We start from the raw sequence: 24,503 nt of genomic DNA, 5'->3' as shown, positions 1-24,503 counted from the left end.
AAAAAACATGAAATTACATTGGATTAGATTTTCTCTATTGCATGTTCAATTCTGACAAAGAAACACATAAATTCATCATTTTTTATGACACTGTCCAAAAGAGCCAACAATGGCAATAATTCAATTTCCAAGTCCATTGCTTGTATTGTACACCCATAGAATAGGATAATGTTGAGGTTACTCATTCATTCAGAATCATCATGCATTAAGATAGGGTGGGGGAGCAACACAAGGAACCAGCATCGTCAGATAGCATTGTTACATTGTGAACACTCTTTGGTGCAGTACATTAATTGATCTCAAGCGTGAATACATTCTTGGAAAGTTAATTACTTATACTGTATCGAGAAGAGTGGAGATAGTCTCTGTGCACTTTAGATATAAGAATGCATTGTGTAAGCTCATCACAGAGAGTGTCCTGCGCATAGTTCACAGGAAACTGACAATGCAATGTAAATATTTAACTGACACTTTGCAATAATCTGGCTCACCCAACCTGCTCAATAGAAGATACAGTGCCAAAAGAGACATATTAACTTCAAAAAAAACATGTAGAAATATTAACAATATCCAAATTTACCATTATTTACCATTTGTATTACATTTTTATATATAATTATGGGTAGTTGGGATTTATGCAAATATCTGAATGAATTAATTCAGCTGTTTATTCGCTGAGTGATTTTTCCCTGTCTGAGAATTCTGCTAAGCATTTTTCAGGACTGATGTGTACTACCTGCTCAATGAGCTGTTCATAATATCTAGGATGACAAAGTCTTTATTGTGTTGAAATCTAATATACCATAAATCTGAAGGAAGAGACAAACAGTTCAATACGCAGCTGCAGATGTTATTCCAATAATGTGTATAATAATAAAAAATAAAAACACATTAACATTGATTTATTCCACTGTTTTTATGCATTCCACGGTGAAGTATTAATTTTAATTTCAACTAGTTTGACCTTCTAATAAATTGCTATAGTGGAAAAAAAATATTTCAATAAAAATATTAATAAATAATAACAATACAAAAATGCTCAAAGCTAATTCCAGAGAACCTTGCATTCAGACGATGAAATAATAACCTGAGATGTTTGCATATGCACTAACTGTGCTGTGGACTTCGAAGTTTAACTCCCTGTTTTTGTCACTTGAAACGGAGCTGGCTATGAATTTGATATTCAGTAGGGAGGTTTGAAAACTCCCTGTACTGAGGAGTAAAACATCTCCAAGGAGCACTGAGCCCAGGACTAGCACTCCCAGGAGCCCCAAGTACTGCAGGCATAATGAGTCCATCACATAGCACAAACATGACGGGCTCATTTTCATTCAAATTAATACGGACTGACAAAACGTCTGCAAGGGTACCAGAGCTGCCATGGGTATGACAGGTGCGTTTCTATAGACTGCATGAATAAACAAAATCTAAAACTCTGCCATACAGTTACTGAACTGCCAGGATTAGAAGATTCACTTGACATCATGATGGCTGTCATTATTAGGGCTTCCCCACTGATTGAGACCCGCATTACAGTGACTGCCTAAAGAAACAGCAGATTCATTCAATGTTCTCAAGGCAGTCTTGATATTTCAACCGTTGCTCATTTTTTAAGAAAGGCCCTATTAGTTAAGGCGACAAGGAAATAATATATTCATTATTTCGGATAGCCAACCGGTTCTTTACTGAAGTCGCTAGGACAGTGGTCCTCAAAACTGTGCTTGTGTGGGCATTGTCACTTCCAGTATACTACTGTGCTCTTCATTTCTGATGTTGTGCCATTTGCATTGAATCATCATTTTTACATTCCGGAATGAGTAGTTTGGAATGCAAGGGTCATGCCCTCAACATTCTACTGCATTAAATGTATGTCAAGCAGTTCGATGTATATCTTGGACATCATCAAAGTTTAACTGCGACTAATGGGGAAGTGACCTATACAAATTCTACACAAGACTGGTCAAGGTGATGACATGAAAATCACCTGCTGTGTCACGACCCCGATGCAGCAGGCAGCCCCCAATCACTGAGTCTTAACCGCTGCACAAAAGGATCACATCAGTTGGAACAGGTAGTTGTGGAGCGGACAGCTTATCTTACCAGGAGAGGGCAACACAGCCGAAGATGGTCACGCAACACAGAACTGTCTGACACAGCTTCAATGGGCTTCCCCCAGACTGAACCCATGCAACACAAACGCAGTGCTATCATGTTACATGGCTATGCTTCTCCGGTGATAAAGCCAGCATGTACACAGGGCTGTATTCACTAAGCAGTGGTGCGCTGGGGGAGCCGTGCAGTAGGACTTCAATGCGTTTACTGGAGTGCAGGTTTTAAAGCAGTTCAGTATTGTGCTGCCTTTGTGTGATCTTGCAAAACAGCATGCTATTGTCTGCGTGTTTCCTGTTTGTTTATTCAGATTCACACTGGCAAGGAGATTTGAGGCTGGATTGTTCTCTTTTCCAAGCACCTGAAGAGCTTTTGTGTCATAAATAATTATGAATCCTAAGCTAAAAAGAGGAAGTTGTGTGTAGAAATACTGGGTGTTTATATCATTATATATTATACTGTATATAAGCAGTATCTGCCTCTCGCTGTTGAAAATTCAGGGGAAGCACAAACATAATTACAAATTGAATTGCCTCTACGCTTCAGATGCAAGCACTGTCCTCCACAGAAACAGGTGCAGCCCTCAGTTCTCTTCTGAATACTCTGCATACAAACACAGGGAGAGCGCTGCTGGATCCAGTACACACAAAGAGCACTTACACTGTGCACTTTCTGGTAGAGCTCCTTTTGAGCCACAATGAAGGTATGCACACATTCAAAGATCTCAAACGCATTGCTTTTTTAATTCCACTGTCAAATATTCTGCAAACGCCTGTTTCTTCTTGAGGTTCTCGTAAGTGGAATACTCCTGTATAGTGCAGACATTTATATAAGAAGTACTGCATATATGCACACAACTTCTATCACTTTTATAGACAAACCTGCCTATTTATTCAAAAGCCTATACTGTTTTTGCATACTTGTGTGTGTGAATTCTATGCTTCTGGTTGCATGTATTATCATTATTCACAACCAGAACTGGTCTCTAGTTATACCATGATTACATTATTACTTACAGCTAAGAGTTAATATAGGATTATCAAAGTGAGCTACTCTGGCTAAGTATATTAGTTTTGCGTTTTAAAATCAATTTTTCTCACCTCTTGTTTGCATTGCGTGCATGATTTTGTTAAAAAAAAAGTTCCTTTCCGTAGTACGAGTTACTGTACAACTCACAAAAAAAAAATCAACGGTCTATTGCAGAAGTCAGTGGGAGAAAATAAGAGACATGGTAATAGGTTTCTATTCACTTGTATTACATTCAGTCTGAGGCAATTGTGTGCAGATTTCTAGAACCACCAGCAGAGAAAAAGCATTGTTACGGAACAGAGCTGTACTCTGAAGTGAGATATGTTTCACAAAGAACAGGTATTTTCCTGTCAAGGGTGTATTTATCATGCTTGTTTTCGACAGTTTTTTCAGCCCACCTCATTTTAGAATTAAAATGCAAGGCAACAAGGCCTGTGAAACCAATATGCAATTACATCACCATCATTTTCAGAACACAGAATCTATTAGCAAGCTGAATATATCAACTTTTGCCATAATTTCAATAACCCCGTTTTCATTCTATTCACTTGTTTACTAGCCCACCCTTTGAAGTTTACAGTTATGCATTCATTTTATACTAAATTGCTGTAGTGTGCTATGCTTTTCTACCACTCTTTATCATATTTAAAAGATCACTCTTTCCTGTGATTTAGCATGCACTGCTTTGACACACTTTACCCCGCTTTCAATACAGGAGACAGAATTCACTTATTGGGGACCTAAAGCCCTTGCTAGTTACAGTCTCTGTTTCCTAGACTCCTTCTAAACAGTTGCTATTGGAATCTTAAAAATGCAATTTTCTTTCCTTGGCAAGTGCAGTTGCTCATTAAAATACTGTCCATCTAACAAAAGCATGTAACATTTCTGTGGCTTCTGTATCATACTGGAATCCACTCTTTCAGTGTTGTCACGCTAAGAATTCTGGTATGCACAATTACATTCAGGACAATGACCTTGTGTTCGTATATCAGTTATGTGATACACTGAAATGCATATTTTCCTGTCGAAGTTTTCTCAGATGTGCATGAAACCGGAACCTCAATGCTGAACCATACCGAATATGGAGGTGTATGTGTGTTGGTGAAAGTACATCATGAATCTGCCAGTGTTTCTATCTGGTGGTTGACACCTGAGGGAGACTGCCTTGCTTCTGCATGAGCCATAGTAACAAATGGCAGGCCTGTCAGCCAGCTATGGAAGTGCCACCTCTTCATATGCGCTGCGTGCAGGATATCGTTACAGAATACTGATCCAATTGCAAGATGTTGACGGTAGAATGGAAAACATCTTTATGTATATACATTTGGAGAGGTTAATTGTTGGCTGACTTTAATTTCACTCTATATACAAATTGCATAGGCTTGCCCTCGTTAAAGAAATGGGTCAATTATATAAAGCACCCGTGAGGCAGGTATAGTGGCTTATTCAAAGTTCCAGTGTCATTTACTTCTCCTCTATTCAGCTGTTATGAGCCAGTGAGCATACAGAGGGTTTACTGTGTATTTCTATTCAGTGGGTAATTATAAAGTCAGTTGGCCACTCTGCAATACTACTTGGCAGGTAGAGGCACCAAATGATGAGCAACAAAATTCCAGGACTGTCACCAAGGTTTATAGACATTGCACAGACCTCGTCTCTGCGGGAGTATGGAGAGCCGTTATTGCACTTTCTAGGGTGTTGTTGTTCGTAAACATCGGCCTGTGTTATGTGCTATTTTTTGGTAATAACAGAGTAATTGTGGAGGAAATTAAGTGCTCAGCCTCCCCTGGGATTGAAATTGTGCCTGCGGTGGGTCTGCGCTAAATTCCAATTGATGGTAATCGATAATTATCATCCGTCAATTAGACCTTATTGAGCCATAAAAGAGAGAGCTGAAGGACCAGTTAGAGAGGGATGCTGCCAGCTACTGCCAGGAGTACTTGTGTTTAGTGTCAGTAAGCTGCCTTATAAACTGGTAAGTCTGTACACTGTTGCAAAAAGCAGACCCCAGTTGCTGTATAATTAATTAGGAGCCGCGTGTTCTTCTCTTGTCTGCATGAAGGCAGCCTTATTCCCATATTATTACTTCTGTTTTGTTTACCTTTTTGTAAAGCCTCTATTAATACAATTTGCACTCTGCGTTTAATCTGTGACTTTTCAGCCCACCAGTGCTCATCCAGTTCCAAGTACTGCAGCTGGTTGATTTCAAAACTTTGTCAAGTCGGGTCTTAAAGTATCCCACTGATTCAGCATCAACATGGCCGGGCAATCCCATTCCAAACCCTCGCCGCTTTCTGTGTCGAGACACTTAGAAGAATCTCAGGACACTTTCAGGAAATGGGACATTAAATATTGAGATTGTATTGATGGCAGAGGACTTGATGCTGCAGCGAGACTAAATTGCTCCAGGGTGTTGACTCAAAGAGGAAGGTAGACCAAGGATCAAAGTCAGCAGAGAAGCGAAAAAGATGGGTTTTGGAAAATGTGCTCTAGACGGATAGGGAGGCAGTTGGTGCTTGCAGTCTCATCATTACATTTTTTAATGTTGGACTGACAAGCCCTGAAAATACCATGGAAAGACACTGTAGGCTTTGGGTCCTGATTTGTTTTTTTAGTGGTAGCCTGTGATGCATAGATTATATAAGACTGTGTCCTGCCATTTAATTGGAACTGAGTTGAGTTTCTCATCTACTTACTCAGTTTAGGATGAACTATATCCCTCAGCAATCACAGTCATCTGATTAGTTTCAGCGGATCACTTTCTGTTCGTGTATCCAGTCTTTAAACAGGAATTCACCCTTTAAGGAATCTGATATAATTGCAATAATGGGGTCAATCTAGAATGTACACTTTCTGTCTGATGTTTTGTCTACTTGTCTATTTGACTTAGCTGCTTCTTCTGAATAATTGTTTTAATGCATTATGTTTTTTTGTTTGATTTTAGATTCTCACCTGAGGTGTGCTGACACACACCTCCTTATAATCAAATAACCTTTTCTGTTACATATATATATGGAAGGGGTTATTTTTGCTACAGGAGATCTTTTTTTCTGTTTTACTGTTACTTTTGACATTTGTGCGTGTGTGTGTGTGCGTGCGAGCGTGTTCGTGCGTGCGTGCGTGTGCGCGAGCATGTGTGTGTATGCGTGTGTGTGTGCGTGCGTGCGTGCGTGTGTATCATGATTCAGAATGATTTGAAATGCCATAACGAGGCTTGTGATTCTGATCTCTGGTTTGCATTCAAGTACGACCACAGCAGACTTGTCAGGACCATACGTTTCAGTCATACTGGTCAGTATTCAGTATGTATCTCTTGGTGTGAAACATACATCTGTTACCCTACAGTGCATATGAATCTCTTCCAGTCTGCACAGCAGTGTGAGATCAGATGTACCTGGCAAAGACGAGCCCCAGGCATTGTCTTGGCAGTGAGTCCCATACCGGGGCAGCTTTCAGTAACACACTCATGTGATGCAACAGTTCTCAAATCCTTTATTGGCATAAATAATTTAGACATCATTACCCCACCAAACGCAGCACAAAAACACAAAATGGTAACAAACAGTATCTGCAGTTTTAAAGAGCTGACATTCAGTAGAACAGCTGAAATTATAAATACTTTCGTAAAGTGTAGAAAACTTTATAAACGTTACTGTACAAATTTACAGAGGAGACCCATCACATCTTTGCACCAGAAACGATTGTTCTTTCAAACACATTTACAGCAAATAATAATAATAATAATAATAATAATAATAATAATAATAATAATAATAATAATAATAATAATTGTAAGAATATTGATAATGAGGAGGAGGATGCTAAGATGATGAAGATGATAATAATCCTAGCTCATTCTGCAACAGTCGTCAAAATTAACACTGAAAATTCACAATGGCCCATCAAGCTGGTTGCACTATACAGGCTAAAACATACTTTTTCTTAGTTTACAGATGTAGGCTTTTGCATTTGACAAAGCTTTCAAAGTCACTATTCACAAAAAAACATGCTAGTTACTGACACGTGTGACTTAAAACAGTGACTTGCAAGCGAATTGAAGCCAAGAGAGCATTTCAGCAGGGGGTAACAGACACAGAGTCTGCTGTAATTACAATCATACTGCAGAAATGAATGTAGTTACATGATAACCTTCAGTAAAGTTCAAAATAAAACCCACACACATCATCTGAACAGCTCACCGTCTCCAGTTTCAAATATTTTATGTATAAAAATATGATTTTCAGTCAACATATTAAATTTATGAAGTCCATAATAATACATTTGTAACAAATTGGTCTAATGTGATTTCCGAAGTCATTTAATTAAATAAGTCCAGTTGAAGATATGTGTGCATGAATATGATGCAACCACCGCTATTTAGAAAAATATTCAACAGGCATCATGCCTTTAATCCCTATATTCATTATGAATATGTAACTAAAAACATCAACGTTCTCACAGGTTTCCCTTTACAGATACAACATTATTTTTATATGTGGAACAAAAATAAAATAAAATAAAAAAAACCTTCTCAAACACAAAGGCTTCGAATTTCAAATGAACCCTTTCATGCTTGAAATATTGAAAATAGATGAAAAAAAGTGGACACATAATACATATATTTTTCTTTGAAATGTTTTTTTTAATTGTTTTCCATTGTTTTATATGGGGGCAAAAAACTGCATCCTCATACGAGGCAATCATGCATTTGCATCTCCGTTCCACTCTCTCTTATACAATACATCAAGGGGACCAAGAAAAATCATCCTAATACATAACAGTAAACTTGTGTTTGTCTTCCTGTAGCGTCAACGTTACAGCTATTACATGTAGAAGAACGACAGGTCTATAATGAGGGAGTAATGAAGTCTGGTTTGAATCCTCCCTTCACAGGAATATGAATTAAGACTTGTATATACAGTGTGTGTATATGTGTGTATGTATGAATACATGTATATGTGTGTGTATCTCTCTCTCTCTCTCTCTCTATGTGTGTTAACAGCTGCCTTTTTGTGTGCCATTCTTGTTTCCAATGCCTACAGTACTTATGCTTGTGAATATGAAATGAGTGTCTCTACCTCTAGAGCACGTTGAGTGGATGAGTAGTGTTCTTATGATAAGAATGAATAGTCATGATGTTTTTCAGTGAAGCTCTGCATTGCTAAAACAGAGCTCTGATATTCCACTGGACCCTTCTATGAACTAGCAGCAGTTTCCACCCATTCATAATGAAGCCACACTCTGCATGGTGCAGCCATCCCACCCACCATTTCAATGTAGTGTAGGTACAAATAATAAAAACCAGTAACTACGCTGTAATTACAATGTTGTTGCAATTACTTTATATGATATAATTACAGACTTGGCTGGTAAAAGCCAAGGTTTTATTGACATTGTTTAACAATGAGTATCACATTTGCAACAGCACACACGCTGGTGTTTACACATGTTACAACCTTGTGAATAGTAATCCCCCAGCCCCATACAGTCTGATGGAACACTACGGAAGGATTCATATTATGAGATGGATTCAATAAGTATCAAGAAAAAACGCAGTTGCAGGACAGAGCAGCAAGTTGTTTTTTGAAGGAGTTTCCTGTTATTTCTATACTGTTCCAATCCTATTTTAGACTATGCCTTAACCTATGTGCCTATAATTATACATATCTTACGTTTTCCTTCTCGTTGATTCCATTGACAGTCCAAAGCCTCCCCATGTCAACTTCACCCCTCGGTCTCACTCTCCTCTGGGCTTGCTGATAATAGCCCCTCTTCTAAGTTTTGCAATGGGCAAAATACATTGAATACATTATTTTCTGATTCTTGCAAGTTGTGAGGATTGTCCTGAGTTACAGTACTGAAAACCAAAATGTATATCCATTATGAAGGTATACTTATAGTGTACGCATTACCTTGAATTGTGTATAATAAAGCAATGTGTATCATTTTGCATTTGTAACCTTAAGCAAATAAGCATTTGACATACCGTTCGGCATGACAGCTGAAGACCAGGTAACCACAAGCCATTGGACGAACCTATCTGCTCTGAAATGCATTCAGGACACAGCTCTGTATCCATTTTACTATTCACCTTGTCTACAGGATGCAGAAGCTGAATTATCTGATTACGTACTGCATGAGAAGTTTGGGGGCACAGAAGGATAGAACAGGGCTAACAAGCTTCGGTTCACAACCCACGCTTTCTCTAGTTATCAGGGGGGGGGGGGACAAAAACTCAAGCAGCTTATGATAAACACACTGGCAAGACCTCTGTACATACAGTAACGGCTGAAGAGGATGCATTGCTTGTATGAATTAACATGCTGGCACTGGAGAAATCAGATTTGAGGCGTTAACTCTTACTGTACAAAACTACTAAAATGGGAACTAAACATTAGGAAGAGTTAAATGAAGCTCAATGGGTACCCAAAGTGGATGGCAAGAAATCCTACACAATGCTTGAAGAAGTCCTGCATTTTAAACAGCAAGCTGCCCCATTAAAGATAACTGATCTCCCCCCCTGCTATTTTCTGTGCATAGCAACATATGTAGCATATGTAAAGGCACAACTCACAGCATTTCGACGCATCAATGTTTAGCTGCCTTCGTAATAAATACATATTTTTTAAAAAAGCTGTGTCGACTTAACAGATGTCTGATCAAATTCAAATGTGCCCTTTCTTAATTGGGTTAAAGACAATTCCAACTGTGAGAAGACTCTCAGTCTTAATAATCTGAAAAACAAATGGCCTTTTCCATCACTTTGTCATTTTTTGTTTTTTTTGTAATCTCTAGGGCTTCACAGGTTGTCATGGGAACGCCGAGTGAAACGCAGCATGACGAACATGACACGGTGTTAATATATTATCTGAGTTCTAATGCTGTGAAATGAGTTGAATAAAAATACAGTAAATGTGCAAAACTATTGTCTTCACAGCCTTGTTTTTCTCTAGTAAAATATTCCAATATTTCCGCCCCCCCCAAAAAAGCTAGTAAACATGTGAACTCTTTTAAACCTTCATTTGTGTGCCTCTTTTTTATTGGCTGTTATTTTTCAAGAGTGTTTTCCTCATGTCTACACTGCAAGCCAACGTGAAGCGCGCACCTTTTCTGCACGTGGTAAGCTTGTTTTTTGTACAGTGTTTTTTCAGCACAGGAGACAACCTCACTTAAATAAGTCGGGGACCTGTTTGCAGTCAGATGCTAGTGAGGGCACTGGAGCTGAAGGGTTATAATAACCGTGGTGTTTCACTCGTAACCTCACAGAGGTTTTCCCACTTAAGGACTGCAGTTTAAAAGGTAACCATCAGAATGATCTGCAGGTAAAGAAGACATCTAGCAAGCGATGCCAACTCTTCGACTCGCGCGACGCCCTGCAGTGCAAGCCCAATGACCACGAGGTGGCAATACTGGCACTACCCGTAGGTACTAGCGGAGGAGAGGAGCATCCTCCTGGGCATCCCAACCAGGGCTGGGGGTCCATTCCTGTCTTTCAATTCCCAACGCCCCATTCCCGTTCCCTTTTAATCAGTTCCAACACTGATCACAACTGCAACGGGCAGCATTCCGTTAAAATGAGCTTCTCACAGTGGCAACACATTACTTTACATTGAAGTCACTGTTAATTCCATTAAATTGGTTTCAAATGAAAGCGGCTGAACAATCACAACAATTATGAAATCTCTATAATATCAATTCCAATTCCTGTGAAGGAATTGGAATTAGAATGGGGGATTGATTACTAATGAACCGATCATTAATCAGAAAGAAATTATACAGGTAAAAAAAACTAATTAAAGGCAGGCAGTTGACACTGAATGATAACTGTAGACATTCGTATTTAGTGAGGGGTAGGGGGAGGTCTAGATTAAACCAATATGATGGTGCCATCATCTCCATTGTAAGGCATAGCTATGCGGCACCCTACACTTTCATTTAACTCAGACCACAGTGTTACGTTATTTGACATCACAGTGGAAATGGAGTTCATGATCTGGGAGCATTAGCTTCAAAAAGACCAGTGTGAGGATTTTATTATTATTTTTTTTTAACTTTACTGTTTTACCACAATGTTAGACAGCATATGATAAAGCCCACTCTGTGTTTGTTATCATGCAGAAATATGAAGGAAAAGAAAATCAAACTTGCCAATTAGTTACTGTAAAATCTGTGTAAAATCTACAAGAACCGTACAAGTATAAAATTTGACCACATCACTAATCTGATTTGCAAATCAAATCGTACGATTATAAAGACACCTTTTAGACAGAACAAACAAACGAATAAAGAAACTCCAGCAGTCACACACGTGTGAATACCACAGAACATGAGGAAAAGGAAAGAAAGAAATGAAATAAAACGAGTCCCTGAAATGGGAGAAAACATTTCTTTTACATATTACTGCGTGTTAATGTCATTCGGAAACAGTAATATCCATCGATTTCACAGTGAAGGCATTCAAGATATGCACAGAGTTCTGAATAGCAGTGCAATGGTCATGCCCATTGAGGCACACAGGCATGCAGAGCAAACAAGGATAGGGGAGGATGGAGTCAAATAAAATACATCAATAAATACATGTTTTATATTCGAAAATGTAACATGATATGTATAAAAAAAAGACACGTGAAATTAAATACAAATGAACACAACTGGCACGAGACGGGAGGTCAAAAGAACTGAAATACAGCGTCGGAAACCAGGGGCTTTTCGGGAAGGTTTGGGGGTGTGGGGTGGGGGGTGGGGAGGCTTCCCTGTTTTGGATTCGGTCCGCGGCCCCCTCTGGTTCTTGGCCTCCGGAGTTCCACGGCAGATGGGGAGGGAGTAAAGCACTGGGGGAGGGGCATCACGCAAGAAAGGCACAGTCCCATCACTCCATCTGTCACAGCCTACAGCATGGGAAACAAACAGAAACACGTCAACAAGTGCATTCGCATTCCCGGCTCACTTCAAACAGCAGCGAAATGAGCGGCCGGGCGGCCAGTCAGAATGTGCCTCTCTGACAGAATGCGCCTCTCTGTCAGAATGTGCCTCCCTGACAGAATGTGCCTCCCTGTCAGAATAGGGCAGCAGTGTGGAGTAGTGGTTAGGGCTCTGGACTCTTGACCGGAGGATCGTGGGTTCAATCCAGGTGGAGGACAATGTTGCTGCTGTACCCTTGAGCAAGGTACTTTACCTAGATTGCTCCAGTAAAAACCCAACTGTATAAATGGGTAATTGTATGTAAAAATAATGTGATATCTTGTAACAATTGTAAGTCGCCCTGGCTAAGGGCGTCTGCTAAGAAATAAACGATAATGAGCCTCCCTGACAGAATGTGCCTCCCTGACAGAATGTGCCTCCCTGTCACAATGTTTCTGACAATTCTAGATGCCAGAATTTACCACCTTGTCAGAAAATGCTTTGTATATTCTACAGGAAAAAGCAGGTAGAAAATTCTAACACATTGTCTTGGCATGTCAGCTTGCACAGAATCTAAAAAGACCACTAAGCAGGGTGAGGCACACATGTTGATGACACAAGGTCTGGAAAATGATGTGTGTTCTTGTGTTTAGTTTTACAGGCTTCCAATATTAACATCTTGAGAGTTTAGTGTGTGTGTGTGTGTGTGTGTGTGTGTGTGTGTGTGTTAGAATGTGCTTTTCCCAAAAAAACAAATACACACAAATTAACAGAATATTTGCAAGTGCATTGCTGACCCCTGCGCCAGTCAGCTGGGGCAAAGGTCACTCTGAGTGGGAGAGACACTCGTTCAGAGATATCGTTCCTTCCCCTGTCTGCCAATCGGAGCTCAGAGGGAATGCTGTAGAGCATGCAAGATTAACAATTAGGACTTTACTTTCCAGTTGGACATCTCTGCATGTCTCAAGACTATTTTCCAAGCCCCTGGAGGTTTAACCACAGAGAGACACAATCTAATTGGGTTCACACCGAATTGCAGTATATGTTTTTTTTTTGGCTGATTCAGCACTCGTGTTTTTTTCTTTGATAGCCCTGGTTAAAGTGATTGATGGGAGATGGCAGGTGTTCTTTTTTTAAAATGATAAATCATATGGAGCTTGGCTAGGTGGTTTGCCCGCGGTAGATGAGAGAGAATGCCAAGTGGAGGGAGCGAGCCAGTGCTTGGTACAGAACTCTAATAGCCGTTGGGTAACCCTCCAGCCCTCTCCCTGCCTCTCTGGGATCTGCGTTCTGGACTGGAATCAGGATATTTAATTCCTCTTTCATTCTGATTGCTCTGCTGGGAGCCCATGCAGATCGCTGCATATGCAGCAGTGTTCGGGCTCTGCGGCTGCAGTGCTAGAGAGAGCACTTTAGGCTTGAAATGTTCTAACATTCATTCGCACAATCGGTAAACTAAAAAACACATCTCTGTCCCCCTGTAGGAGAAACAAAGTCACAAGTAAATCATTTTACACCCTGGATTTAAATCCCCCCCAAAAATCAGGGTACATACATAGAATTGAAAACAACATGAAAGCTGAGAATTTTCACAGCACACAGTTCTCCGCGAGTTACTTCTGATTGAAGTCCACTTTCGACCCTCGTTGCTAAATCCAGACAAATTAGGAGCATCATTTCTTCTGTTACGTGAAAAAGAAATGTCAGCTTCTAATTAGTCTCCATTTGCAGCAAAGCTGAGGTCAGCTCTGAAAGCAGTAAGAGAAGATCCAATTAGAGGCAGGAGAGGACAGAGCTGCCAGCATTGCTTTGCATCTTCAGTGCCTGGACTTCACAGGGGCATTCGAGGCAGGGGCCACACATCGGTCCCTCGCCAGCCAGCCTGCAATCAAGTAGAAGCTCACCCAGAGCAAGCAGGCGTCTCTGAGGGAGGAGAGCTGAGTCCCACCAGCACAGGTACCTTACTGGACTCATCCATAGCATTCAACCCTCAGTCAGAAACTGCCTTTATCAGTGTTCTTGACATAGGGCAATTGAGAATGTGCCAATAGTATTATCAATAAGTATTACAAAAACAAAATAGTGGAACCCTTATGAAATAAGTAAGGTGTTCTTCATTAGACTATTTCCTATTGTATTGTAGTGTGGTCTGGTGCTCAGAGTGAAGAGTAGGAGCAGAAAGCACAGCTAATCTCCCAGCACATCCACTGACAGACTGCTTAACCCTGGGGCTGGCTGCTTCACCTCACTGTACCTGTCCAGTCAGCTGTGAAAGCACGTCTCCCACTTTACTGACAGCTTACTTTTCTGAGTTGGGCAGTCTTGGCTATTTTATGAATGATGACCAGGAAACTAATTATGCAACATCCCTATTTCATTTGCTCATCTTTCTAATTGTAATGCATCTTGTAACGCATCTTCCACAAATTCACGCGTGAATATTTCTGTGGATTATGGATTCACGCTAACCGCTGTATTTTGAATTCTAAATGTTTTTGCCTTCATTAAAAGTGTTAACAGAGACTACTGTGTGTAACAAGCATTGTACCATTACCATTAAGATACCTCTCCAACCTAAAGTGTGAGACCGTTGGACATATTCAGCAAAAGATCGCCTTTAAATTTCTTGTGTTTTTTTTTTTTGTGCAGATTATGATACTATGAGCTAACGCCCTGCTACAGTATATACAGTCATTTCTGTCAATGACCCTCTTGGGGGGCAAACAAAAATCAAGCAGAAATCTAGGTAGCAGATGAATGCAAACAGTGGTACTGTAGGCTCATTCCAGACTGGAAACATATGGGTAGCAACTGCAAAAGGCGCATGTTCTAAAATCTCTACATTACATTGAGCTATTTATATAGTTCTTCATGTCTGGGATTTTTGTATAAATTATATTAACACGTGTGAATCTAGATACCAAAAACTCCACATGGCATTAACGGAAAGGCAAAGCCTATTAATGTAGAGCAGTGGCTTTCAACCCCCGTCCTCGGGGACCCCTGTGTCTGCTGGTTTTCATTCCAACTGAGCTCTCAATTACTTAACAAACCATTCATTGAACTAATAAGTAGCTTAATTAGACCTTTTTAATTGTTCTCAACTCTTAAACAGCTGGAAATTTCAACTTAACTATAAAATGTTATAAATAACTTGAAATCTGCAACGTTTTAGGAGCTGAGATCAAGTAAAAAGGTCTAATTAAGCTACTTATTAGTTCAATTAAGGGTTAGTTAAGTAATTGAGAGCTCAGCTGGAATGAAAGCCAGAAGACACAGGGGTCCTCGGGGACTGGGGTTGAAAGCCACTGATGTAGATCATCTAAATTAATGTGTTCGTTTGTCAAGGCTACTTTACTATATTACTGTCCATTTATTGTTTCTTATAACTTTCAATGGTTTCTGATTATCTTTATCCTGCATCAAATGTATAACAGGAATATGTTTTATATTTTTGCTAGTTTGATATTTCTAAAATGTTATATATACAGTACATCGTCCAAAAAATATAACACTTTATGTATGCAGCTATAGGTCAAAAGCTTGATGACTGAAATGCACTGGACACACACATGCACGCACACATGCACACGCACACGCACATGCACACGCACACACACAAACATGTACGCACGCACGCACACAAACACGCATGCACAAACACGTACACACACACAAACACGCACGTGCACACACATACACAAACACGCACGCACACACGCACAAACACGCACAGACAAACAAAAGTCTCAAACAAAAAACATAACGTGACCATGAAACAAAAACACATTGGGAGAGTTTTAAGAACACAATTACATTGCATAGTTGACAACTAAAACTACCTTTCTGCAAATCTCTTCTGTCAACAGGTGTGTACCTGCCAGAGAATTGGTACGCAGGGATTCGTGACAAAACAAAGGAAGTGTATAGCTGTTACAAGACCTGTCATGAAGTCAGTCAGTGGTAGAAAAAGAATCGTTTGTCCCCATCAGAGAAAATGGCAAGGATTCTAATTACAGTGACCATTGATTTGTATTTACAGGTATACTGTAGACACACACTGTACATTGTCTAGACAGCTGACCTCGCCTGCTTGTCAGTGTAAGGGTCTGCTCCTCCTAACTCATTCACATACTCAGCTGACCTCGCCTGCTTGTCAGTGTAAGGGTCTGCTCCTCCTAACTCATTCACATACTCAGCTGACCTCGCCTGCTTGTCAGTGTAAGGGTCTGCTCCTCCTAACTCATTCACATACTCAGCTGACCTCGCCTGCTTGTCAGTGTAAGGGTCTGCTCCTCCTAACTCATTCACATACTCAGCTGACCTCGCCTGCTTGTCAGTGTAAGGGTCTGCTCCTCCTAACTCATTCACATACTCAGCTGACCTCGCCTGCTTGTCAGTGTAAGGGTCTGCTCCTCCTAACTCATTCACATACTCAGCTGACTTCCAGAAGTGTCCAGGGTGGGATAGGCGACGGTTGCGCTTTGGCAGTTTTTCAAGCATCTCCATTAGTTTGGAGAAGCTCAGTCTCTCCTCCTGCTCAAATGCCCAGCAGAAAATCAGGATGTCCTGAAAAAAAAAAAAATAGTTTGCATTTTAAATTGCCATTAATCTGCAAAAAAAAAAAAAAAAAATTCTGAAATGAAATCATTATGACTTGTATTCATAAAGGGACCAGTGTGCACTATCAAATCTAAATACTATTAAAAGCACAGGACCTGGGCAAAGGGCTCTACAGTACAGAGTCTACACTCTTCAGAGGTGAGTCTAAATACAGGACTCTCTTGCCTGGTTTAGCACTGATCTTGGGCTACCTAATGTTACTTTAGGTAAGGTAATCAGGGGACTGTGATACCAGCTCTTTTGTGCATCTACAGCTATGGACAAAGTGTTGCACTACCTAGAATTGTAATATATGAACATAATTTAGATATTTTATTTAACCTCATGTAATCAAATAAACTACAAAATGATATTGCAAAAGTCTACTGGAAGCCATAATAGCAGTACAGTATTTCATGTTAGATTTCTCCCATTTTTCAGTTTTTGCCAGTTATTTGTTAAGTATATGGAAAACTACAAAGCAGTATGTAATTCAATGTGTCGGCGTAACATTATTGAGCAGGTTTCACTCGACTTTATGAAGCAAAAGGAGTTAATTCTATAGGGTGATGCAAGGCTGTATACGATCAAGGCTGTCTATGGAAACATCTTGCAGTGCTTGCAGTCGCTCTAGTTACACAGATACAGGGGTACTAAGTAAGTGCTGCTGTACTCACAGATATCTCTTTCCCCATGCCGATCTGGCTGAGGTTAGGTTTCATTCCGCTTCCCACTTGCCATATGATCGCCTCTGCTGGTTGATTCTTGAAAGGCCACTCGCGCGCATGTAACTCGTACCAAATAGTTCTGGAAGCACACAGATGCACATGACGCACAAGAGCAAAATGTACCCAATGTTTTTTTCAAATATAAAGAGAACTCTTTTCTGGTCTTCTAAGTTTACCATAGTAGATCTGAACATTGGTTTTACTTGATATCCCCATGCTTGTCCTATGAACGTACTGTTTACACCATGGTTAACCACAGTATACTTATCTGTGTTTGCCTATGATTTACCATGCATCCACTGTGATTTTACTATGCTTTACTACACTGTGCTTTTACTCTGGTGTACCATAGGAAGAGGTCATCACCATATGAGTATAATAACTCTTTGTTTCTTACTAACTGTAGAAAACTCTTTTTTTTAATACAGCAGCCTATTCTGCTACTCTCCTTTTCATGTAGTTATTATTAATACTCTGCAATGCTCTCTGGGATGTGTAGAGCAGTTCATCGCACACTCTAGGAACGGCTGGTTCAAAATGCATCCATGTGGGTTTGTGATTGGAGAGAGGGAGAGAGAATGGCTTCTATTTCTGGTGTCTGCACAACTAAGACCTTTTGGCACCAGAGCTTTCCTGAAACTCAGTGAAAATAAAACATCCTACAATCTGTCTCCACGTGCCAAAGGGTTTCCCCAAGGTAAGACAGCCGGAACAAACAGGAACAGAATGCGAGTTCGTTCAAGCAGAGTGTCATCCAGAACCACAAGCATCCATACACGGTGACATCTGAAAATGCAATTGCGTTCGGAGTCATTAGACCAGTGCAGTGGGAGGCACTGTGCCCGCAAACTTACTTTGCACCCCACTTTCTATTCCAGGCTAGTGCAGTGCAGAGTGTGCTAAATGTATTTCAATCAAGCTGTCTGTCAATGCACTTCAAAGTATATTCCATATAGAAGCTAAGGGTAACTAAGCAGCATTCACAAAACTGTCTCATTCTTTACTGGCCCTTTTTTTTGTAAATTCCTGATACAGAAACAGACGCCCATACCAAAGCTAAATAGTCTTTAGAAATCAACGTCAAAGTAACTTTTTTTAAAAACCTTTTTTTTATTACACGGTATACAATTACCAAGAAACCACTCGGAACAATGCATCAGCTGCTGCTGAAGTGCCTGCGAGTCACCCTTGGATTCAATTGAAATGAGGGTGCTGCTATCCTTATAGCAGGTTTTGAAAAAGTAATAAAAAAACTGAAAGAAAAAATGTATTTTATTTATTGCCAGCTGCTTAGCATGATAAAAAAAACACACCAGCTGAAGATCACATTGTGGAATAGCTTAAAACCTCCTGCCAATGCTTCTCCCTCAGTCCACATTAACAAACACACACATATACTGTTCTTAGATCTCTGCGTGAGTTTGAACCACACCTGTTTTTAGTGTGTTGTTTGTACTTTGTAATGGTCTTTTTATTGAGTTCCAGAACCCCCTTGTAAATGAGGCCTCTGTCTCAATGGGTAAATCTCCTGGTGAAATAAATAACAATAAAACCAGTTATCTTTATCATAAACCTGCTTTGTTTTCCTTTCTGGGTCTTTTTAAAAGCTACTTTAAGGATATTACATGTGGATTCCTAGTTAAGCTGTTTCATGCTAGTTTGCCTCGTTTGCATTCGCTTCCTTCAGAGTAGAGCCCGTAATTGGTATACAATGTTGGCTTCAGATCTTTACTGACATGTGTCGTGCCAAGTGAGAGGCTGAATCATTCCTGTTTAGGAAGGAAACACCAACAAAGGATTTCATTAGAAATGTATTAATCAGATGCTGTTTAGAATGTGTTACTTCCTGTACATGTGGCGGATACACCATGTACAGTATATATTTCTTAAACAGCAGGGCACACAAAATGCATTCCATCTATACCTGAATTCATACCAAATACATTTCCAGTACTGTAAAGATGCTGAGATTAAAATGTTACTTTTCAAGCTCTGTAAAAACCAGAACACAGTTAGAGTGGCAGCAGGTAGGAATAGTAGTAGGTAATAATAATAATAATAATAATAATAATAATAATAATAATAATAATAATAATAATAATAATAATAACACTTTAAGCTTACCCAAATGCAAACACATCGGACTGCTTTGAGAAAGGGAGCTTGTCTTCCTCTGTGTCGGGGGAAAGCTGTCGGATGACCTCAGGAGCCAGGTGACACAGCCAGCCGCTTGGGATCCTCAGCTTGTCCTCTCTCCTGCTACAAGAGCAGATTGACATGGAAGGAAAAACACTTTGAAAAGAGCTCAAAGAAACCTTGCTTTACTGCTGCGATAAAGCAGGACAGGGCGCGGGGGTGGTGCTGGCTACTGTCACTCGACTGCCTGCAGCTCAGAGTAAACGTGTAATGATTACCTACCTGTGACCTCTCGGATGTATTCCAGTAAACAAGGCAGAGAGGATTTTTTTATAGCCATTAAATCAGGGGTGGCCAAAGGTGGCTCTTCCAGTCCTGGTCTTTGTTCTAACCCTGTTCTAAATTCTTTAATTGAACCAATTAAACCTCCATGCAGACCCTGCAGTAGTTCCTTATATCAATGTACCTGTTAAACGTGGAGTGGAATGGCCCCCTGGACCGTGATTGGACACCCCTGCATTAAATGCTGGCCTCGTGTTCTTGGCTAGGCTAACGTGAATCCTGTGGTAGACGTCAGATAGGATCGACTGCCTATCTTTGGTAAGCGCGGTATTATCCCTAAAAACAGGTGGCTGATAGAATCCCGTGGTATTCCTTGGTGCTGTAAAACATTCCAGCTGTGACTGCGGCTTACCTGAAAGCCCTGCAACGCAGAACACATACAAAATCTAATTCAACTGCAATAAGAACCATTCCGAATCAGAGGAAACAATACAGATAGGAACATGTAGTTTGGAGCTACTGTTGAAACTTAAACTGCTCAGATTCAGCAATAGGCATCGACAGTACATGCGGTTTCAAACTGAATTCTGAAACGCCTGGATCTGTCTCATTCAACCCCTACTCATGAACTACCAAGAAGTCAGTTATTAACATCAGTAAGCATCCCAGAAATTGCTGTATCTGCCATTTCGGTTTTTACAATACAATAAGCTTGATTAGCCACAGTTTAAAGAGTGGGATGGTCAAACTGCATTGCAGTGCATTATGCATCACCGTGTAATGAGATTCAGTAAGAACTCTCTATAATACAGTATAGACTTCTACTTCCAACAAAGCACGCTTTTAACTTCTCATCAGTTTAAATAATTTCCATGAAATCTTAACAAACTGTCACAATGCTAAGTTGTACCGCAGCGATGTTCTTTGCTCTATGTGAGTCACTGCCTTGCACTGTTTGCATTCTCATAGGTTTCAGATCCTGCTGCGCGTGTGGAGCACAAATTGGATTTAACTGACGAGTAAGCATCCCATTGACTGGCTTTCTTCAACGAGAATATATTCCATTTCAGCGCAGCCAAAAGTGTTGCTTCACAATCCCACACAACTTCTGTCTCTGTAAATGGAGGGGGGGGGGCTCTCTGAGAATCCCTGAATACTATTTCTGACGGGACTTTTCAATAACAGTGACTTTGCTCCCAGCAAACAAAACGAGAGCTATCCACCAAACTCACAAGTTCTGTTCTATTTTGACTGCTTTAATTACATTACACTGTGCCGGTCTTTGCAAGCATAAAACAAATATGCTGTTGTGGGAAATCGACCTACTATAAATCCTAAGAACTAGGCCCTTCACGAAATATCGGAACATTGACACAGACTTCTTGTCAAAACGTTTGTCTAAGATTTAAAAAAGTTTATTTTTTGTACTACTGATTATGTAAAGTAATAGACCTATCTTTATGGCAATTAAGAATCCCAAGTCAAATTTCAAGGCTAAAACTCTGGCTAAATAACCTCCAATATAATAAGGGTTAATATTACAACTGAGAAGCTCCTCGGAAAAGCCCTCCTGTTACATTCAATTTAATTAGAAACTTTGTAATTAAAATGACTTGATTACAGTACGTTCTATTTGATTAGGCAAAGCTACAATTACTGCCCAGGTTAAGCACAGACACATGTTTGCCATCCGATCCATATGCTTGCCTGAGTCTGATGATACCCGGTGAATGTCTGTTGGGATGATAATGGAATTAAGTTTGCTTGTGTGGTGTGCTTCCTGCAGCTGCAAAGGGACACACAGGTCCTGTTAAGGTTGACATCACTGTAACTCTTGAAAGGCTGTGTTAAAACTTCGTGGTAGACTGGGCTGTAGGATATTCATTAAATAACTTGCCCACTTCATGCTGTCCTTTGCGGTCGTCCATCAGTGGGGGGTTCGACTGCAGGTTCGATGAGAGGCCACTGACACACAGACACACAACGTTTCAGGAAATTCACCTGAAGACTTGCATTAGATCTCTTGAGTTACACATACCTCCCTTCTGTAGCAGTATCAATCCAACACACATAGAGGCGTTGGGCACACTGTCTCTACATCCATAACATAATACAGTATAACAAAACAGATGTCCTCCATGTCCACTGAACTCTCGCTCTCCACCTCGCGGGACTTTTAGTCTCTCGCACGAGACACTGTCGTGTCCTAAAGGCACAGCACTCAAAACATGATAACGTAATTGTCACAATACATTTACAATGGAATGGACAATTTGCCCATAGCGGAAAATACAGGTCTGGCATTATTAGATTGAGATCAAATTCACATTTTAAAATACTTGAGCAAAACCTAAGAGTTATGCAATTCCCGTTGCAGGTCAGAAGTCCAGCTGAATCAGAGTGATGCTAGCAAAACACTTCACTTGAAAGTGAACAGACTCTAGTTGTTTTCCTTTATATGCAAAGTCTATTGGCTGCAGTGCTACTCTGTAATAGATTCCTGGAGGTGCAGCAGCAGGGGGGGTAGTTTGTATTAAATCTCATTGCCAGGGAGAATGGTGCAATGTCAAGTGAGCAGACAGCCGATAGCTGAGAGTGGGACGTGGGGTAAGTGGGTTCGATGCCCGTCCTTCACACACCACAGTGTTATTTCAAGAGTGAGGGCACTCGCTGCAGCATTCCAAAACAGGGCAACACCTTCTATCCATTAACTTGAAAGAAACCTCGGTATAAAGATGGCAAAACACTTGAAAAAAAAGAAACTGGGTGATTTAAACATATCAAAATCCTTCTGCTTCTAAAAAAAAACAAAAAAACAGGTTATTAACTCTGGTTCCTTCCTCCGTACCGAGGGCTACAGCTTCACTTAAATGGTTTCTTTGACTCTTTGATATCAGTTGGATCCTACCTCAGTAAAAGCTAGTTTGCTTCCACAGGAATTACCAGCCCCTCTTCAGCAGTGAATGTACAGTAATTCACTGGAGTGATGCATTTCAACTAGTCACCGCACAGTACAGCACCATTTTTCCGATCTCTTAATCATCGAGCAGCTGATCACTCACGTAACCACAAAAGCTGTAATTACCCAGTTACACTCCACCTCGTTAGAAGCCTGCCTGTTAAAAGCTGGCTCTGTTGTTAGGCTGAACCACCTTGCCTCCCCATGACATGAATCCCTATTACAATGAATCCCTATTACAACCACCTTCATTACAGCATGGAAAATGCTTGGGAGGGTGTGCAAAGTGAAACCCGCACACACTGATGCAAGCCACTGCTATCTGACTGACACGCACTTACACAGCACTTATATATAACATTAGTGTGGTGTTCAGCGCCCCCTTTGGGCTGTTCACTTGACCCACAAGTGAAGATGTGCACTAGCCCTGAACTTGAAACACGTTGAGTTGGTTAGTTTAAAATGGACTTGCCCAGATTTCTGAGCCTCTCTTGGTTCAGATAATGTTTAACAATCCACAGAGTACTGCATTCTCAAAGTTCCTTTTGCTAAGTAGAACACCTGAAATAGCTTCCGTTGGTCTTTTTCTATCAGCAAGTCAGTTCGAGCCAATGCACTCATACGTGGATCATGGTGAAATCCCAAACAATTATCATTTCTGGATATCGTTTACATTGTACTGTGATGCTAGAGATGAAGAGATCAATATTCAACTCTAGCCTGTTTTACTTGTGTACTTACAAAGGATCTCATCACTTTTAATGTCAGGCTTGAAAATAAATACAGATTATCGAATAGCCCAGGGGTGTCAAACTCCAGTCCTCGAGGGCCGCAGGGTCGTCTAGCTTTCATTCCAACTTAAGCTCTCAATTAACTTATTTGATCAATTATTTGTTCAATTGGACGGGTTTAATATTTTGTCAAGGTCTTTTACGGTTGATGGTTTAAAAAAATGCACTTGACCGATAAAACATTTTGAAGCCTGGAGAGAAGTGTTAAATGTGTCCGATTAATTAATCAAATAATTAGACCAATTAAGTGATTGAGAGCTCGGGTTGAAACGAAAGCCAGAAGACACTGCGGCCCTCCAGGAACTGAGTTTGACACCCGTGGCGCAGACTGTTGTAGTGTTACACAGCTGAGAAACGTGCTTCCATCTGAACCACTGAATGAGCCTCCTTTTATCATATCATTAGTGACTGCAGTTACAAGGTAGTCCGACAAGACAAAGTGCAATACAGGGGAATATGCTGTACCACCTGGGGAATACTGTCTGTAAGAAGGAGTGTCATGTAATTGAAGTGGTTTTAACAGGAATTACTAGAGACAAGGGACAACGCTGAATAACCTCGCATGAAAGCCAGCTACAGCAGTCATGATATGGGTCCAAAACAAAAGCCAGGAGTACCAGTGGTGATCCAGTTTAGGTACTATATGCAATGACAAGCAGTTCTTCTAAAACTCGTGTTAGCTAGTTATAACATGCATGGGCTGTGAAAGTACAGCACCCCGAGCCAAATGTGAGTCCAAAGAAAAACAGATGACAGTTCTACAAAATAAAAAAAGAAGATGTTAATCCCTTCAACCATGCAACCCAGGAAAAGAAAAGAATTCTGGATGAGTCCAAGTTTGTCAACTGCACACTTCAGCACACCAGCTGTGCTCTTTTAGAATTAATCGATTGGTTCTAAAGACAAGCAGATCTTGAAGTGACAAGCAATACATTTGATACATTTCTGAAGCATGCTTCTAAATTA

At 40.4% G+C, this 24,503-nt stretch overlaps 1 protein-coding gene across 2 annotated transcripts in view; it reads right to left on the bottom strand.

Annotated features, from left to right (window-relative positions):
* Positions 1 to 6,610: 6,610 nt before the first annotated feature.
* The window catches only part of LOC117426911 (kinase suppressor of Ras 2-like), a 73,210-nt gene continuing 55,317 nt past the window's right edge, over positions 6,611 to 24,503 (bottom strand). The window contains exons 18-21 of one of the 2 annotated variants that reach the window (XM_059032901.1): positions 19,494 to 19,628; positions 17,319 to 17,448; positions 16,475 to 16,608; positions 6,611 to 12,026 (exon numbers count right to left, since the gene is read on the bottom strand). In XM_059032901.1, the coding sequence (XP_058888884.1) occupies positions 12,020 to 12,026; positions 16,475 to 16,608; positions 17,319 to 17,448; positions 19,494 to 19,628 (406 nt within the window). In that variant the 3' untranslated portion in view covers positions 6,611 to 12,019. Of the gene's footprint in view, positions 12,027 to 15,289; positions 16,609 to 17,318; positions 17,449 to 19,493; positions 19,629 to 24,503 lie in introns of those variants that run through there. The other variant, XM_059032900.1, reaches the window with a different exon arrangement.

The sequence above is a fragment of the Acipenser ruthenus genome, chromosome 11 (assembly GCF_902713425.1).
Source record: "Acipenser ruthenus chromosome 11, fAciRut3.2 maternal haplotype, whole genome shotgun sequence".
NCBI lineage: Eukaryota > Metazoa > Chordata > Actinopteri > Acipenseriformes > Acipenseridae > Acipenser > Acipenser ruthenus.
The sequence above is the reverse complement of the archived record's forward strand: the minus strand, read 5'-3'. Positions and strand labels throughout refer to the sequence as shown.